General features: G+C 48.8%; 1 protein-coding gene across 1 annotated transcript in view; it reads right to left on the minus strand.

Moving 5' to 3' along the window:
• Nucleotides 1-11,047, minus strand: part of COL22A1 (collagen type XXII alpha 1 chain) — a 247,984-nt gene extending 236,937 nt beyond the window's left edge. Inside the window, exons 1-2 of the mRNA XM_061171582.1 lie at nt 10,889-11,047; nt 5,914-6,480 (exon numbers count right to left, since the gene is read on the minus strand). Coding sequence (XP_061027565.1) covers nt 5,914-6,480; nt 10,889-10,979 — 658 coding nt within the window. The 5' untranslated portion in view covers nt 10,980-11,047. The remainder of the gene's footprint in view (nt 1-5,913; nt 6,481-10,888) is intronic.
• Between the last annotated feature and the right edge of the window lie 7,921 nt (nt 11,048-18,968).

Genomic DNA, 18,968 nt, shown 5'->3' on the forward strand with positions numbered 1-18,968 from the left:
TTTTTAAAAAGTAAAAAGAACCAGGTGAGATTGATTTTAGGAATATATTGTATAAACCCTAAATTTCCAAAATATTATCATTTAAATATGTAATCAATATATATAAAAAATATGCATGAGATGCTTTACTCTCTTTTTCATGCCACGCCCACAAAATCTGGTATGTATGTCACTCACAGCACTTCTCAGTTCAGACCAGCCCCAGATTGGTCAGTGCCCACATGCGATGGCCGGCACGGGTCTAGAGCACTGGTGGCTTCCCCACGTGCAAAACGCCAGCAGGGACACCCGCCCCCTGGCCCCGCCAACCGGGCTGGGTGGGGAAAGAGCAAGAGTGTAACGCAAAGACCCTCATCAGCCTTCAGAGCGTTTGGTGCCCAGAGAACAGCAGACTCTCTCAGTGCTGTTTACCGCCCAGGGAGCCGGGTCAGGGCCCTCTTCCTCCGCATCTGTCCTGTCATGGGAAGATTCAGCCCATCCCGGCCTGCCTCCTCCAGACCCTCACCAGCCTTCAAATCCAAACAGACATTTCTCCAAAGAAGATGTACAGATTGCCAACACACACATGAAAGGATGCTCAACATCACTAATCATTAGAGAAATGCAAGTCAAAACTACAACGAGGCATCACCTCACACCAGTCAGAATGGCCATCATCAAAAAAGCTACAAACAATAATTGCTGGAGAGGGTGTGGAGAAAAGGGAACCCTCTTGCACTGTTGGTGGGAATGTAAATTGATACAGCCACTATGGAGAACAGTATGGAGCTTCCTTAAAACACTAAAAATAGAACTACCATACGACCCAGCAATCCCACTACTGGGCATATATCCTGAGAAAACCATAATTCAAAAAGAGTCATGTACCACAGTGTTCATTGCAGCACTATTTACAATAGCTAGGACATGGAAGCAACCTAAGTGTCCATCGACAGATGAATGGATAAAGAAGATGTGGCACATATGTACAATGGAATATTACTCAGCCATAAAAAGAAATGAAATCCAGTTATTTGTAGTGAGGTGGACAGACCTAGAGTCTGTCATACAGAGTGAAGTAAGTCAGAAAGAGAAAAAGAAATACGTATGCTAACACATATATATGGAATCTTAAAAAAAAAAAAAAAAAGAAGGTTCTGAAGAACCATTGCAGGACAGGGATAAAGACACAGACGCAGAGAATGGACTTGAGGACACGGGGAGGGGGAAGGGTAAGCTGGGATGAAGTGAGAGAGTGGCATGGACATATATACACTACCAAATATAAAACAGATAGCTAGTGGGAAGCAGCCACAAAGCACAGGGAGATCAGCTTGGTGCTTTGTGACCACCTAGAGGGGTGGGATAGGGAGGGTGGGAGGGAGATGCAAGAGAGAGGAGATATGGGGATATATGTATATGTATAGCTGATTCACTTTCTTATAAAGCAGAAACTAACACACCATTGTAAAGCAATTATATTCCAATAAAGATGTTTAAAAAAATAAAATAAAGGTTTTGTTTTTAAAAGGAAAAAAAAAAATCCAACCGTTTGTCTCTGCTTACCAAAATACGCACAAGTGAAATACTCAGTTATTGCTGGCTATGAGTTCAGATTTGCTGAATACTCTTATTCTTTGCATTTGGGAGGCAGTAGATCATTGCGTGAGTGCTTCTGATGTGCACAGCACGACAAGTACAATAGCAAGCACAGAACTAACTGCCCGGTCGCTGCTCTTGATTTCTTTTAAACAATATTTAGGCAGCTCCTCCTACATACCAGGCTCTGTTTCAGGCACTGGCACCGCAAGAAACAGACTTTCCCTCGTGAAGCTTACATTCTTATATGTGAAGGCAGCTCCTAGGCAGATAAACTAACAGAAATTTCCAGTGGCAGGTGGTAACCAGCGTGCACAGTCCATGGTGTAATAATCTGTCACTTTCCTGCTGCCTCCAGTAGATAAAAGCTTCTCAAGGACAAAAGAAGATCAGATCCATCACTGCATCCTGGGCACCTGGCGTGTGCCCAGCAGAGGACTCACTCATGTGTGATTGCTGAATGAATGAGCGAATGAACGAATGGATGGATGGATGGACTGAACTGAACCAATGCTTACAACACGTGGTTGGGTTGAAGTTGAATGAATGAATGGATTAGCGTGAATCCACTATGGCTGTTGAATGAATGAATGAGGGGGTTGGGTGGACTGATCATGACACCAAAACCCCACATTGTTAGTTTACGATTTCCCAGATCATCAGCGTGAAGCCCCTGTCAGAACAGCTCTGATTCAGGCCGTGAAGTCACCCATAGGTACCCTCCCTGTGCCAAAAGATTTCTAGCTGTTTGGATGCTGTGATGCTCCTTGATTTAATCTACTACGTGCTTTCCACTATGTTACTGTTAGCTCTTTTATTTGTTTTGCTTTGTTTCTAATTGAAGCAATTGTGCAGAGATTTTGCTTCGTCTGTCCCCAGAACAGAGCAGACCCTCTCAGCCTACAGCTGTATTTACAAAACGGATTCCCTTTAGATGACTAAGAATAACTTGAATCTTCCATCTATTCAGGCATTTGGAGAAGCCTGTCTAGAGAGAATCGTGGGTTTCTCCTAATGTTATCACGGTGGATGTGTGGCGTGCTGGGTGGGCTTGCAGCCCTTTCCCCGTGGGTATAGCTGCCGGTGTTTCTGCCTGGGTCAGACCCCTTTCCTTGAGGGAGGAGAGGTGGTAATTAACTCCACTCCCCAGCATCAAACAGGGTCCTGTGGTTTAGGCCCCAGATAGTCAGCCTGTTTCCACTCGGAGGCCACAGCGATGGGCTGGGAACAGTCGCAGGGCCTACAGGCGTCCAGTCAGACTGAACCCGGGCCTGTGGGTCACCCTCTCCTCTCCTGGGTCCAAAGACTCTCGCGACTCCGAGGTCACTCAGAGCTGTCTTGTGCTGGCAGCTCCTTTTCCCTCCCACACCCCTGCTCTCCTTCTCTGTCTTGCTCTGAGCCCAGGAGGCTGGCCCCTGTCACCGTATCACCTGACCCCTTTGTTGACCGGTGTCGGATGAGGTCAGGCCAACGGGAAGTGCCAGCCAAGCGGGCAGGGAGTGAGGCAGGGGTTCCTTTCCCACTCCCTCTGGGTCAGGGTTGAGTGGGCAGCCGTGTTCCTCCCTGAGGTGAGGAGACTACAGCTAATGACGGGCAGCCCCTCCCCACCCACGGGCCCCAGCATCATTTCCATCCCTGCTACCAGCTGGCTTCTCCTGCTGCTGGTTCCCAGTGCCTCGGCATCCCTCGGTGACCTCAATCTTCCCTAAAGAGAACCCCCATCAGCATCTCTTCAGTCAACACTGGTCACTGCCGGGACCCCGACACACAAATCAGCCAAGACCAGAATTAACACCAAGAAAGAAGAGCCTAGCAACAGGGAGAGTGAGAGGGCCTGGTCTCACCGCTCGAGGCTGCCTGACCTCTGGCCTCTTCATCCTGTGTGACGTCAGTTTGCTTTACGCTTTAAGCAAGTTAGAGTGGGGTTTTCTGTTACCTGTGATCATCGTCCCTGACTCAGACACAAGGTCAGTGGTGCTGAAATCTGTGTTCTGGGGGCACAGGGGGATGAGGCCAGCATGCGGAGGCTGAAGGCCCGGACCCTGTGCCCAGCCCCGCTGTTGTATTAACTGGGCAATGTGACCCAGTGACCTGACCTCTCCAGGGTTGTCGGAACCAGTCCCAAAACCATCCCCTGGGCACAGAAGTTCTTCAAAATCTAGATTCTGCTCTGCCAAGATGCAGAACCAGTTTGAACCCAGGCTGGCAGGATGACGAAATGCCAGAGGGTAGGGTCTAGAAGCAGCCTTGCTTCCTAGGTCCCTGGATCAAGGCTCTGGGATGGCAGTTGGGCGCTCATGGACCCTGAGCCACCATGTTGGATGTCTGCCCCTTGGCTAGGCCCATGACCTAGCGTCGGGCCCTTGTCAGCCTGGATTTCTTGAGCATATGCACCTAGATCAAGCCTTCGCCTGGCCCTGCCTGGGCTGTTCCCTCTGCCTTCCTCCTCTTCCCCAGTGTGGCCCCGTCACCTCTCCGGCCTACCGCTGAGGGCCCAGAAGCCCATGACCTCAGCATTCTAAATGCCCTCAGCAGCAAAAAGACGAGCATCTGTATCTTAGGAGGTTGTAATGAGGGTCAAATGAAGTCACTAAGGATGTCTATGGCCAATGAATTGCACACTGTAGAGTAGGTGACTGTCTCTCAGCCCTCTGGGCATCAATTTCCTCATCTGTAAAATGGGCCTCGGCATCAATGTGCCATCCACCCCAGCACCATTCTCTGAATTTCCCCAGCAGTCTTGTGAAGGGGCTCCCTTTTGCTTGCTGTCCTGCCAGCATTCCATTCTGCATAATGATCTGACCATGTCACGCCCTGTGAAGAACCCTCCAACGCCTCGCCTTGCACACAAGGCCCTCCTTTATCTAGGCCTTGACAATCACACAAAGCCACCATCCTCCACTCTGCTCCTTTCCTCTGGCCATTTCCAGTTCATTGACTAAGTATGGCCACCTCATCCTGAAGCTCGCGCTCTGTCTTCTAAACCGTCTAAGTGTCACCTCCTCCAGGAAGCCCTCCGTCTTCTCAGGGTCACCATCCACCAAAACCACAGCAGGACCCCACCCGTCACATTCCTTTTTTGGTGTCTTTTCCGCCATCTAGACTAGGAAAGCCTTGAGGGCAGGTGCTGTGTCTTATCTTTTTCTATAGGCTCAGAAGTCAGGCCACACAAACATTAGACCCCCAGTAAGTATCTGTGAATAAGTAAGTAGAGAAAAAGCCGCAGAGTGGTAAAGAAACCGAGGGCATCCAGTCTCAGATATGAGTCAGCTGCAAGCCCGGCCCATCCCTGGGACAAGGCCCCTGCCTCTCTGGCCAGCTGCTCTCACTGCCCGTCCCTCTTCCACTGCCCCAGGCCCCTGCCCCTGCCCAGGTGCGACCCTCTGGGCTGCCCCACCCAGGGCGCAGTCCCCCAGAGAAGTCAGCAAGACAGAGGCTGACACTCTGCTCCCTGCCCCAGTCTGGGCCCTGGAGGCAGAAGTTACCCGGCAAGGAGGAAATATCACCCCAGTGAAGCAGGCAGAGGCTGAACCTAGAGAAAGGCTGGCACAAGAGAAACTCACTTCACCCCTCCTGTCCTGGAGAGGGGGCTGGCCTCAGAATGACCCCACTACGGTCCTGGAGGTCAGCCGTCCAGGTCAGAGCCCCAGGGGCCACTGGATCTCTGCCCGTTGTCTGCCCCCTCCGCCCACATACTCCTTCCTCTCCCATCCTCCATCCCCAGCCACAGTCAAGATTCCAGGCAAATAACTCGGAGGCCTCGGGTGATCTCAGGGGGCACCAGGTCAAGAGCCCTTGGCCTCTGGGACCAGCAGTGGGCTCCTCGGACTCCGCTGTCCTGCCGGCATTCCATTCTGCACAAAGATCTGACCATGTCACGCCCTGCCCAGACTGACTCGGGCAGTTCCCAAAGGCGGTCTGTGCCCCCGTTCTTCCATGATCTCTCACTGCGACCCCTCAGGAGAGAAGCAGGACCCGACATCTCTCAGCTCTGCGTGCAGATATTCTGGCGAGGCCTCTGCAGGCACCTGCTCTGACTTAACAGCCCTGGGAGGCCAGTGGATGGTCCCCATTGCAGACATGAAGCTGCAACTCAAGAGACGTAACCAGTCTCCGAGTATCTCAGACTGGGCGGGGTTCAGGACCCAGCTCTTTAATTTTCTTTCCACCTCTGCCTCCCTGGACGCGGGGCCCATGGGGCAGGACCCTGGGTGATGGGCCCGGACTGGGGGTGGGGAGTTCTCAGTTACTGAGCTGGCCGGGTGGCCTCGAGCCCCCCTCTGCGGTGCAGCCGGGTCCCGCCCCGCCCCGCCCCGCGCGTCGGTCCCTACTCACTCTCGCACAGGCGGCGCCGCAGCTTGCCCCAGATCTTGTCGATGGCGTCGAAGTCCGACACGTGGAAGACGTGCGCGGCCCTGGGCTCGGAGGCGATCTCCTCCAGCTCCTCCCGCAGCGCCTCGCCCACGCCCACGGCGAAGATGCGGATGCCCACGCGGTGCGCGGCAGCGGCGGCGGGCAGCACCAGGTCCTGGCTGCGGCCGTCGGTCAGCAGGATGGCCACCTGCTTGAAGGCGCGGTCCCCGGGGCGGCCGCCGGCCCATGGCGCGAAGCTGTGCCGCGTGACGTAGCGCAGCGCGTCGCCCGTGTGCGTGTGGCCGCCGTGGTAGGCCAGCTGCCGCGCCGCCGCCTTGACCTCGGCCCGTGAGCCGAAGCGGCCCAGCTCGAAGGCAGTGGTTGGCCGGTCGCTGTAGTGCACGACGCCCACGCGGGTGCGGTCCGGGCCCACCTCGAACGTGTCCACCAGGTTGGCCACCCACTGCCGGACCTTCTCGAAGTTCTCCTTGCCCACGCTCGAGGAGGCGTCCAGGAGGAAGACCAGGTCGTAGTGGACGCTTTTGCAACCTGCAGGGGCGACAAGAAGGGCCACGGGGGCCGCTGGGTCGAGGGAAGGGCACGGTCCTTGGGGGCGGGAGGCGTGGTCATCCGGGTCTCGCAGACCTGCCTCCAGGCCCCGCCCACTCGGCCTCGCGCGGGGGCGGGGGCGGGGCCTCGACTGCTGCCTTAAAGCCCCAACCGCTGGTCCCCAAAGGTCACGTGACCAGGAGTCTCCCCGAGGCTGCTGTGAGGTTCAGCTGCCTATAGATATAGTTAACATATATATTTATATATATAGCTAATACATATATTTATACAAGTGGATACCATATATAATTGTATATAATATAAAATATACTAATATAGAACTATATAATTATATATGGTTTATATATATTTCTAAAAGTGAATAACATATACAATTATATATAATATACTATGTAATGATATATAAAATATATCATATACATAATTATATATAATTATATATGTATATAAGTGAATAATACATATATAATTATATATTATATATTATATAGACGTTATATAAATATATATAATTATATATATAGTTTATATATATAATTATATAAGACAGTAACAATCATGGAATACTACCGTACCCGTTTCTTTATTCCCATTATTTTCGTTCGAAAGTGACTTCGTTATCTTTCAAACCTACTATAAATAATGCACGCCCATTTCAGAAAAAGCAGAAAAGGCAATAAAAAAATCTTTAAACGCTCGTATTTCCATCTGCTCAGAGATAACTACTGCTAGCCCACGGTGTATTTATTTATGTTCTGTTTCCATATAGTTATCGATGGAAGTGGGCCTGTACCAGACGCACTGATATATAAGCTGGTTTTACCGCATCCAGCGATGCTCTGGGAGCCCATTTCCAGTGCGATAATGCCGGTTTCTATGGCTGCAGAGATTCCACTGCAGGGATGACCATAATTTATTTAGCCAGTCCTCTCTTGTCAGATAGTTAAACAGTTCAAAGTATTTCACTATTAGAAATCATATAAGATAGACTGCATTCATATATTTTAGAAGCTCTATAGTGCTCTATAAAAAATATGCTTATATTTTTACAAATATAAATTTTATATAAGCTATGTGATGCTTTTGATTAAACAAAATGCGGCACTATATAATTTATTTCTGATCCTCAGGGCAGCCCTCTGCAGAGAGCTTGCTCGTCCCCATTTCACAGTTAGATAATATGAGGAAAAGTGTCTTCTAAACTCCAAAGTGCTGCACAAATATACAGGGGAACCATCAAAATGCCCTTGTCTCGATTTTTCTGGAATCTGAGTCTTGGCCATGCCAACAGCAGCAGCTGATCAGGCTTTGGGAACACCTGGCACAAACATCTGATTAGTGAAAATAAAATAAAAACAAACCAAAAAAAGAAAAAGAATCCCACTTTGTTAAACTGTCCAACTGGCAAAAGTCAGAAAGACCGTGGTAGCCAGTGAGAGCGTAAGGAGAGTGCCTTTGTGGGCTCAAGAAGTGGCCATGGGGTTTGTCACCCCATTGTCAGGGTCCTAAAAGCCTTTTGCAGAAGAGGGTATCTTTGGATCCACCAATTCCAGATTCAGTGATTTAACTGAAGCAAACTAGCAGATAAATGGAAGGGGAAAAAAATAAAGATGTATAAGGAAGTTCATGGCAGCAATGCCAAGCAAAATTCTGGAGACCACCTCCATGATCACCCATAGGGAACTACTTAAATAATACTCCTCCTGTGCTCATTCAGTGGGATGCCAGGAAGCCACCACAGCCACGGCCGGGCCCTACAGGAACCCTTATTTACCAATGTGGATACATTTTCCACTCTGTTGTTGGGTATGAAAAGCATGTGTGTCTCTGTGTACAACTGTGTATTCAGGAGAGAAGCTACAAAAAGAAACATGGCTTATTTCTGGCAAGCAGAACCATGAGTGAATTGTGTTCCTTTGTACTTCTGATTTTGTGTTTACAAGCAATGCATTATGTTCAAAAAACAGAAAAACAATAAAGCTAGGTATATTTATACACACACACACAAATACTTCTTATCCTGCCCTGAGCCAGTGCCTCCCTTGAATTTTCCACATCTACCTTCTCCTCTAGTTTTTAAAATCCAAGTCCGATCCGCTGAGGAGCTGAGATGAATCCCTGCCTTCGCAGGATTGATCCCCTAACAGGATTAGAGTTTTAGAAGTGTGTCCGCCCAGATGTGTGGACTCAGAGATAATTCCTGGGGAGTGTTTCTCCTTGACACAAAAGGTCATCCTTTTGTCTTTGGGACAATGATGTCCCAGCCTGATCAGAATAATTGCTGCTGAGGGCCAGGGAGGGCCCGCCCTGCGGCTGTAATCCTCTAGGCTGCAGAAGGTTCCTATGTGCAAGAGGCCTCGCCAAGGGGCCACTTTCTCCTGGAGGCCAGGGTACAGGCTGGGTCTTGCGCAGGTGAGAATGAAGAGAGATGTGGTGGGAACGGTCCTGGCTTCTGGCCTCGGCTCTGCCACAGGCAAGGGCCCTGTGACCCGGCAGGTGACTGCTTCCCCTGGGCCGCAACTCTGTGAAATGAGGGCACGGACAGAAGGTCCTTGGGCCTTCCCACTTCTGAATTTGATAATCCTGGGTATCGCCTGGGCACGTGGGGTCATCCCAGGGGACACAGAAAGCTCCTAGGAAGCCCCACATTCCTCCCATGAAAACCAGGACGCCCACACTCATCACTGTCTTTCTAGACAGCCGGGCTTTGTGAGGCTCAGGCAAAGCAGAACTTTGTAAAACGATGGAGAAACGCAAGCCTCTGGGATCTGTTGTTTGTTTTTCATCTTCTTTGGAGGCCCCGGATAAAGGGCTTGGCTCTGGCTCAGCACTTCTTGTGTCCCCCAGCCTCACGGGGATGGGGGTAGGGGGATAGGAGCCTCTCTTTTTTTTTTTCCCAACACTTTTTTAAATTGAAGTATAGTCCATTTACAATATTGTGTTAGTTTCAGGTGTATAGCAAAGTGATTCGGTTATGCATATAGATGTATATATCTATATTCTTTTTTTAAATTCTTTTCCATTATAGATTATTACAAGATATCGAATATAGTTCCCTGTGCTATAAGTAGGTCCTTGTTGTTTACCTATTTTATATACAGCAGTGGGCATCTGTTACCTCAGTTCCTCATCTGTAAAATGGGGGCAGCATTTTACACCAGCCGTATAGTATACCAGCCGTATACCAGCCGTATAGTGACAGGTGCTCTCCCTGAGATCTGGTCCAGCTGTGTGCCGTGGACACAGTGCGTGGGCTCTGGGCTGGGTGCTGTGATACAGACCAGACCAGCTCAGGTCCCTGACCCCTTCCCCATGTCCCCCACTGACAGTGACTCCTCCCAGGAGGCCCTCAGACAGGTGGGCAAACCCTCCTGTCACTTCTCACCCCCTCCCGCCCGGGCCTTCTCTGCTACAGTAACTTCCTCACTTCCCGTCCACTCACTGTCCCAGCCGCCTCTTCCGGCTGGACTCCAGCGCATCCAACGCCCCCCAGGATGTGGTCCAACGTCCTCACAGAGCCAGACAACGCAGCAGGGCACTAACCTGCCCACCGCCCCCAAACCCTGTATGCGCTCAACAGAGACACACCCCCAACACATTCTATGATTGACACAAGATGTGTGTTGAAGCAACCTAAGTGTCCATCAACAGAGGAATGGATAAAGAAGATGGGGTACATATATACAATGGAGTATTACTCAGCCATAAAAAGGAACGAAATAGTGCCATTTGTAGAGATGTGGATAGACCTAGAGACTCTCATACAGAGTGAAGTCAGAAAGAGAAAAACAACCATCATATAATATCACTTATATGTGGAATCTAGAAAAATGGTACAGATGAACTAATTTGCAAAGCAGAAATAGAGACACAGGTATAAAGAACAGACTTAAGGATACCAAGAGGGGAAGGAGGGGGGATGCGATGAATTGGGAGATTGGGATTGACATACACACACTACTGTGTATAAAATAGATAACTAATGAGAAGCTACTTTATAGCACAGGGAACTCTACTCAATGCTCTGTGGTGACCTAAATGGGAAGGAAATCTAAAAAAGAGGGGATATATGTATACGTATAGCTGATTCACTTTGCCGCACAGCAGAAACTAACACAACATTGCAAAGCAACTATACTCCAATAAAAATTAAAAAAAACAAAAAAAGGCGTGTGTTCACTCTCACACACATACACACACATGCACACACCCCAGCTGCACGACTGATTATGACACACGCCAGCTGGGGGACAGCTGACACCTCCCCTGTGATGACCCGCACTCTCTCACACACAGGCGCTAGCCCACCCCGAGGCCCACACCCACACACGCACGGACGCGCACACGGACGGCTCTGTCTTCAGCCTGGCACAGCCTCCAGCCCCACCTGCCCTCTGGGCCTGACAGCTGCTGTCCCCACTCCAGAGTAGCAGCATCCAGAGGAGATGGGCCACGATGCTCCCTTGCAGGCTGCCCATGGCTCTCTCGTGCTTGGGAACAAGCGTTTCTGGGCCAGGAAGAGACGCCGTTAGGGTCTACTGGAACATGTCCTGTGTGGAGAAAGACACGCCTTTAGAGGAGGGCCCTTGAGCTGAGAAGCTGCAGGAAGTAACCTCTGGGCCTCACGTGGGAGGAATTCCCCAGACCCAGCCTCCCCCGCCTCTTCACTGCTCAGACTCCACTCTTCAGACAGCCAAAGGTGTGACTTTCTAAGAGCAAAGCCCAGTGTTACCTCCCGGTCACTGATTCATCCATCCCTCCCCCCACATCCATCCATCAGCAAATTCGTGTTAAGAACCTGCCAGGCTCCACGTTATCGGCTCCCTAAGGCTATGGCCTGTTACAGTAACATCATTATTCTGATCGTATTTTCTACTTTTAGACATTAATAGGCTGTTTTATTTGTTTAACATGTCACAAGAGGACATCTTTGTACCTAAGTCTTTGCCCCTATTTAATTATTTTCTTACAGTAGGTTTGTGGGAAAATACTTAGGGTGTCCTATGGGTTTTGAAAGGACCCTGATATGAATTGTCAACATGCTTTTCAAAAAGGTTGTACCATTTCCGCTGCCTCAAGCAGTGTGGGAGTGTGTGTGAGTGCCCCTCTCACCACATACCTGGCAGCACAGAAGTAGCATCATTCCTTTGATCTTTGCTAACTCAGTTGGACAGACACCGCTTCTTGCTTTCTATGCATTTCTTTGATCCGTGAGGTTTATTAGCTAAATTATTTCCCCTCCTGTATATTTTATTTTCATGTGGATGGCCATTTCAAAAAGTGTTTGTCATTGCTCACTCCAAGATGCAGGAAAAGGAAACAGCTTATAGATTTGACCATTGATTGATTCATTCACAAAGATTTACCAGTGGCCCTCATGTGCCAGGTTCTGAGGGCAGGCAGATGAATGACACCAAACCCTCCCTCACTGACACCTGGGAGACAGGTAAGACACAGGCCAGGGCAAAGTAGGATAAAATGACACCGGTAGAGGGAAATGGCGAGGGTTATGGGAGCATGGGGACAGTAGGGGGATTGCCGTGTGACCATTTCAGGAGAAGGTCAGATGACATGTTCCTATATATAGAAAACCCTAAAAATTACAAAAGCTATTAGAACCAATAAACGAATTCAGCAAAGTTGCAGAATGAAAAATCAACATTTAAAAATCCATTGCATTTCTGTCCACTAGCAGTGAACAATCCATAGAGAAATTAAGAAGAATAATTCTACTTACGATAGCATCAAAAAATAGCCTAAAATACTTAGGAATAAATTGAACCAAGGAGGTGCAAGACTTGTACACTGAAAACTGCAAATCACTGCTGAAAGAAATTAAAGAATACCTAAATACATGGAAAGACATCTTCTGTTATTGCTTAATGATTACAGAGTTTCTGTCTGGGGTGATGAAAATGTTCTGGAAATAGTGCTGATGGTTACACAACATCTGAATGGAATTAATGCTACTGAATCACACACTTAAAATGGTAAATTTTATGTTATTTACTTTTTACCACAATAAACCCAATAAAAGATGTCCATATCCTAATCTCTGTGAATATGTTACGTTACATGGCAAGGAAGAATTAAAGTTACAGGTGGAATTAAGATTACTAATCACTTGACCTTAAAATATGGAGGTTAACTTGGAGTATCTGGGCGGGCTCAGTGTAATCACAAGGGTCCTTACAAATGGAAGAGTCTGGGTCAGAACCAGAGTGATGGCAACCTAAGAAAGACTTGATTGGCCATTGTTGGCTTTGAAGATGGAGGAAGGGACCACAAGCTAAGGAATGCAGGTGACTTCTAGAAGCTGGACAAGGCAAGGAAAGGGATTCTCCCCTAGGGACTTCTAAGGGAACAACCCTGCCAACCCCTTGATTTTAGCCCAGTGAGACCCATTTTGGAATTCAATTCAATTGAGAACTTTACGATAATAAATCTGTGTTGTTCTAAGCCACTAAGTTTGGGGTGATTTGTCATAGCATCCACAGAATACTGAATGGTGATGAGAGTTGAGGGGAATGGAGGACCCAGTGGATGCTAGGGGCGTGGTGAGTGGTCCCTCCTGGCAATCTCCCACCCACCCCCCTTCTCTTTGCCTGCCTCCTACAAATGTATGTTCAGGCCCTTTTCTCTGGACTAAATTATGTCCCCCAAATTCATATGTTGAAACCCTATCCCTCAGTGTGATGGCATTTGGTGGTGGGGCCTTTGGGAGGTGATCAGGTTTAGATGAGGTCATGAGAGTGTGGCCCCGTAATGGGATTAGTGCCCTTATAAGAAGAAGAGGGACTTCCCTGGTGGTCCAGTGGTTAAGACTCTGCGCTCCCAATGCAGGGGGTCCGGGTTCGATCCCTGGTCAGGGAACTAGATCCCACATGCGTGTCACACGAAAGAGCCCGCATACCACAACTAAAGAGCCGGTGCAGCCAAATAAATAAATAAATATTTTTTAAAAAAAGAAGAAGAAGAGATGTCAGGAGCTCCTCCCTCTACTGAAGGCGGACCGGTTGGCCTGACCACAGAAACAGGCAGCGGATTCTGTAATAGCTCAGGAGCATCCCCACACCTGGGCTGAGGCCGGCCCAACCCCACATCCCGGGCGGCAGCACAGCACGCTCAGCCCTCTCGCATCTCCATCACCCACCAGCGCCAAAAAGACAGAAGCAGCTTCCGTCGGTTCCAGTGTAGATGGGGTCAAAGCTCGCCGGGTGGTCAGGAGGGTGGAGCCTCAAACCAGAGTGCCTGGTGGTACAAATCCCGGTCATTCACCAGCTCATTCATTCATTCAGCGATCTCAGAGAGACACCTAATGTCTCTGTGCCTTAGCGTCCTCACTTGAGGAGTGGAGAGAATAACAAAACCTACCGTAGCAGGTTGTCGCGAGGGGGTCATTGTAGAGATTAAATAATATCAATAAAACTGCAGGTAAAGCCTTAGCCCAACCTTAAGGCCACATCACTGATGTGAGCCAGAGCTGGCACTCCAACCCATACCTGCTTCCTCAGCCCACCCGCCGTCCATGGGTGCCTGGTACCTGGGGTAAAACCCGGCGTCACTGGAGGGCCTCCACACTGTAGACGCCACACATCCCATCTCTATTACAACCCCGCCAGCAAGCTGGGGCCGAGAAGGGGGGGAGGTGCCCCCAGCACACCCTGCTGGTGAAGGGCAGAGCTGCGTGTGAAAGCAGATCCACGGGACTCAGAAATATTCTTAATTGGAAGCTCCTGCCCCCCAGAAAAAGCAGGTGTGGGCTCCTGCTTAATTGGGAGCTCCCCTAGGGCCAGTCTGTGCCCACCACTGTCCCAGTGAATATTTGCGGAGTTGAAAATCCACAGTCCTGATGTCAGGTTCTCCAGAGAAAAGGCTGGGGAAACACGTGTGTGCCGTGAGCCAGGCAACTTTTAGCAACATCTCTGCAAGTCAGTACTGCTGGCGCCACCCTCCTGAAAATGAACCTGGGATCAGGGAGCACAGACAACTCCGCTAGGCACCTAGGCCAGCAAAGATGGAGCTGGACCTGCCATCAGGCCTGAATGACGCCAAAGTTCACGCTCTTTCCAGCACTAACCTTTAACACATATCGCATGCTTACGAAGCTCCAGGAGCTATTCCCAGGGCTTTATACATAATATCTCATTTAATCTGAAAGACAGGTATCATGAGACCCATTTTACAGGGTAAGAAACCGAGGCACAAAGGGCTTAGGAAACTGCTCGTGACCTCACACCTAGTAGCCGGGATTCAGCCCCAGGTAATCACAGGCCCACACTTGTAATCAAACAACAACATGGCTTCTTGGGAATCTGGCTGGAGCAACACTTATTTCTTAAGCACAGACACAACGTGGGAAACAAGCAAAGGATATAGTCAAAAACCAAGCCATGCATCCCCCAGAGGAAAGAGAATGGCCTTCTTCACCCGTTGGTGTGATGGAGTCCATTAAGTGATTTTCAAACTTTGAACCAGCCTTGCATACCTAGATCCCGCCTACTGGGCCGTGGCCTAGAATTCTTTTTATACATTGTCTTATTTGATTCGCTAATATTTTGCTGAGGGTTTTCGCATTTTTGTTCATGAGAGATATTGGTCAGTCATTTTCTTTTCTCGGAATGCCTTTGTTTGATTTGGGATTAGGGTGATGCTGGCATCACAGAATGAGATAAGAAGTGTTCCCTGTGTTTCTACCTTCTGGAAGATATTGTAGAGAAGAGAATAACTGGAGTGTTCATAACAAAATGCCCACTGAGGAGGCAGGCCTGGTATGGAATTCTGTTCGTTAGCCACATAAATGAGCATCCCATCCCCGTAAGATGGGGAGGATCACTACCCCATAGGGGATGCCGTGAGGGTTACACGAAATAACTTCTACAAAGCATGCAGCGCAGATGCTGGCCCAGAGCAGGTGCACAGCAAGTGTGAGATCTGTGTCAGTCAGCTTCCCCGCCCACTCCAAACCACCTCAGGCTGCAGTCCCCACAAGCATGGGTCCCATGATTCCATTTCTCTCTCACCAGCTCTTTCCAGGGTCTGGCTGCCAAGCTGGCACGAAGCAGGCCACACCCTGTCCCTGGAGGCACGGCTCTGCCATTAGTCTCCAAAAGTCCAGCAATTAATTTACTGAGCTGAGTTCCTTCCACAAGCCGGCCCATCGCCATAGTAACCAGCCTTCCCTATTCAGGAACTCAGAGGTAGGGGAGAAAAGACACTGAGCAGAAAGCAATTTAGAGGGAGGAAATGAGATTTGGCACATTGCGAGGGCAGCCTGGGCAGAGTGCGAGCTCTGTCTGCTTCAGAGGGTCTGGCCGCTGCCCACTGGGGGTGGGGACTGCGTGGAATGAGGCACCACTGATGTGTTGCTGCGGCGACGGGTGATGCTCTGGGCAGGAATCTGGTGGAGACATAAAAGCCTGGTGTGCTGTGTCCAGGCCACTGAGCTGGGTCCTTCTGAGCCTCTGCTGTGCTGTCTGTGAGGCAAACTGCACTTGCTGGTCAAGAGAGGCAGAGGGAGCTGGGTAGCTCCTGTCTCTATGGAAGCTCTAGAGCCCAGCTGCCTGGGAAGTGCTGCAGAGCCCACCTCCTGGATTCAAACCCCTGCCCCGTGTGACCTGGAACAAGCCCTCTTCGGTCACCAAACCTGTACCCAGGTCCCGCACAGACGTTGACTGCTCCCGGGGTGGCTGGCACAACGATGAAGCTTCTATATCAGAACCCCTGTGTTCAAAGTCCAGTTCTGCCTGTGACTCGCTGTGTAAACCAGGGGAAGTCACTTAACCTCTCTGGACCTCAGCCCTTTCATGTACGAGTGGGGATAACATCTATGTCACTGGCTATTGGGAGAGTTAAGCACATCACTACAGGTAAAAAAGCTTAGAACACTGTCTGATCACAGCGGGTCTTACGGCATACTATTTTTGTGATTTTCCAATCCTTTGTTTCCTCACCTATAAAATGGGAACAATAGTCCCTACTTCATAGATCTGTGGGAGAGATTACGTGAGGCAATGGGAGTGATAATCCTTTACAAAGTAAAATGTTGACCATTATTGCCGTTATCACATCAAGGGGAGAATTGTCAGTTTGAGCTACTCAGAGAACTCAGCTGATGTTGACTGCATAGGGGTACCACGGCCTTCATGTTTTATTCCCTAATTCAATCATGCCCTGAATGCATGTCAAGTACTTACTAAGTGCCAGGCACATGGACTAGGACACTTTGTCCAAGGAGCTTGAGACCTAATGGTGGAGACAGACAAGCAAGTAGACCATTTCCATGTGGTCAGTGTTCTGATAGAGGGAAGGACTTGACTCAGGCCTGACAATCAGGGAAGGCTTCCTGGAGGAGGGAACGCCTGATCCCAGCCAGGAAAGATGGGTGGAGAGGAGGCTGGGGGACAAGAGTTGCCTTCACCAGGAGCAGCCTGCCTCCCTTCCAGTATCACTGTGGGATGAGCAAAAAATAAATTATTTAGAGAAGGAGGTGAAAGGAATGGTGAAAATTCAGGCTGGAGCAGAAGGCAGGAATTCATGTTAATAAAGGCAGTTGAGGGACTTGTACAGTGACCCAGGAAAAGGGGTCAGATTTTGCCCCTGGGACCAGTGGATGTCCTCATGCATGGGAGTGGCCTACACTGATGTGATTTAGAAAACCCTGTTGAGAAGGATGGATGGAGTAGAGGGACCAATGAGAAGGTTAGTGCAACATCCAAAAACAGATGCTGACAACCTTTCCTAAGACAGTAGCAGGTCAAGTGGTCCAGCTGCAGACTCCATGACACCAGGTGACTGGCAGGAAGTGGAAGGACAGAGGGAGGAGAGAGTCTGGAAGGAAGCCCAGATTTCCAGTTTGAGCATCTGGGAGCCAGTCACTGAGTGGAGTGGGGATGATGAGCTCAGGCAGGTCATAGTGAGTGAGTCTGAGACACCTGGAAGACAGCCAGGTGGAGAAGTCAAAGACAGACAGACATCTGAGTCTAGAGCTCAGAAGAGAAATTGGGGCTGGAGATCTCCCTGGAAAAGTGAAGAGGGAGTGGACGACAGAGCCCTGAGGGGAAGCAGTGTGCAGCCAGAGTCGGGGCAGGGAGAGAAGTCAAGGGTCTCCCTTGACATATTGGGGTCGGCCTCACTTTCAATTACTACCACTTAGTCATAGAAGTGCACATGCTGTAGTACTTCTGTACCTTTGGTTTCTTCCCCTGATCCAATGTTTTCCTGTGACTTTTACGGTGGAGGATTCTCTGAGGTATACTTTTAGCTAAAAATGAACAAACAAAACCTTCAAGAGATTAAAAAGATAAGCCATAGAGCAGGAGAAAACATTTGCAAAAGATACATCTGATAAAGAACTGATGTTATCCAAATATTTTGGTGTTATCCAAAATACACCATAAACTCTTAAAACTCAACAATAAGAAAACAAACAACCTGATTTTTAAAATGGGCCTATCATCTCAACAGACATCTCACCAAAGAAGATACACAGATGGAAAATAAGCATATGAAAAGATGCTCCACATCACCTGTCATCAGGGAAACGCAAATTACAACAGCAACGAGATACCGTGACACCCCTATTAGAATGGCCAAAATCCAGAACACTGACAACACCAAATGCTGGTGAGGGTGTGGAGCAACAGGAACTCTCATTCACTGCTGGTGGGAACGCAGAATGGTGCAGCCACTTTGGAAGATAGTTTGGTGCTTTCTTACAAAACTAAACATATTCTTACCATATGATCCAGCAATCACGCTCCTTGGTATTTATCTAAAGGAGTTGAAAACTTATGTCCACACAAAAAACCTGCACATGGATGTTTATGGTGCCTTTATGCATAATTGCCAAAACTTGGAAGCAACCAAGATATTCTTCAGGAGGTGAATCAAGAAACTGTGGAATGGAATACACATTCCATTGTATGTATGTATGTATTCCAGACAATGGAATATTATTCAGTGCTAAAAAGAAATGAGCTATATCAAACCATGAAAAGACATGGAGGAGCCTTAAATGCATATTATTAAGTGAAAGAAGCCAATCTGAAAAGGCTACATACAGTATGATTCCAACAATATGACATTCTGGAAAAGGCAAAACTATGGAGACAAGAAAAAGATCCGTGGTTTCCAGGAGTGTTGGGGGGAGGGAGGGATGAACAGGAAGAGCACAGAGGGTTTTTAGGGCAGTGAAAATACATGTCCAAACCCACAGAATGGCAGCTGATCCAGCAGGATGTGCAGTAACAGATATGGTGAACATACAAAGGCACAAATGATACAAATGGTAGCCAGAGCCACGCTGTGCTTTCATTTGAATGGTTTTCTCTCTTCAGAGCAAGCTGACAAAATGGTTATCACAACTGAGGAATCTCAAGGTCAGGAAGGTTAAGAAACATGTCCCAAATCATACACCCAGGAAGTTATAGAACTGGAATTTAGTCCTAGGCCACTACCATCCTAAA

Source organism: Eubalaena glacialis, chromosome 17 (genome assembly GCF_028564815.1).
Source record: "Eubalaena glacialis isolate mEubGla1 chromosome 17, mEubGla1.1.hap2.+ XY, whole genome shotgun sequence".
NCBI classification, from domain to species: Eukaryota; Metazoa; Chordata; class Mammalia; order Artiodactyla; family Balaenidae; genus Eubalaena; species Eubalaena glacialis.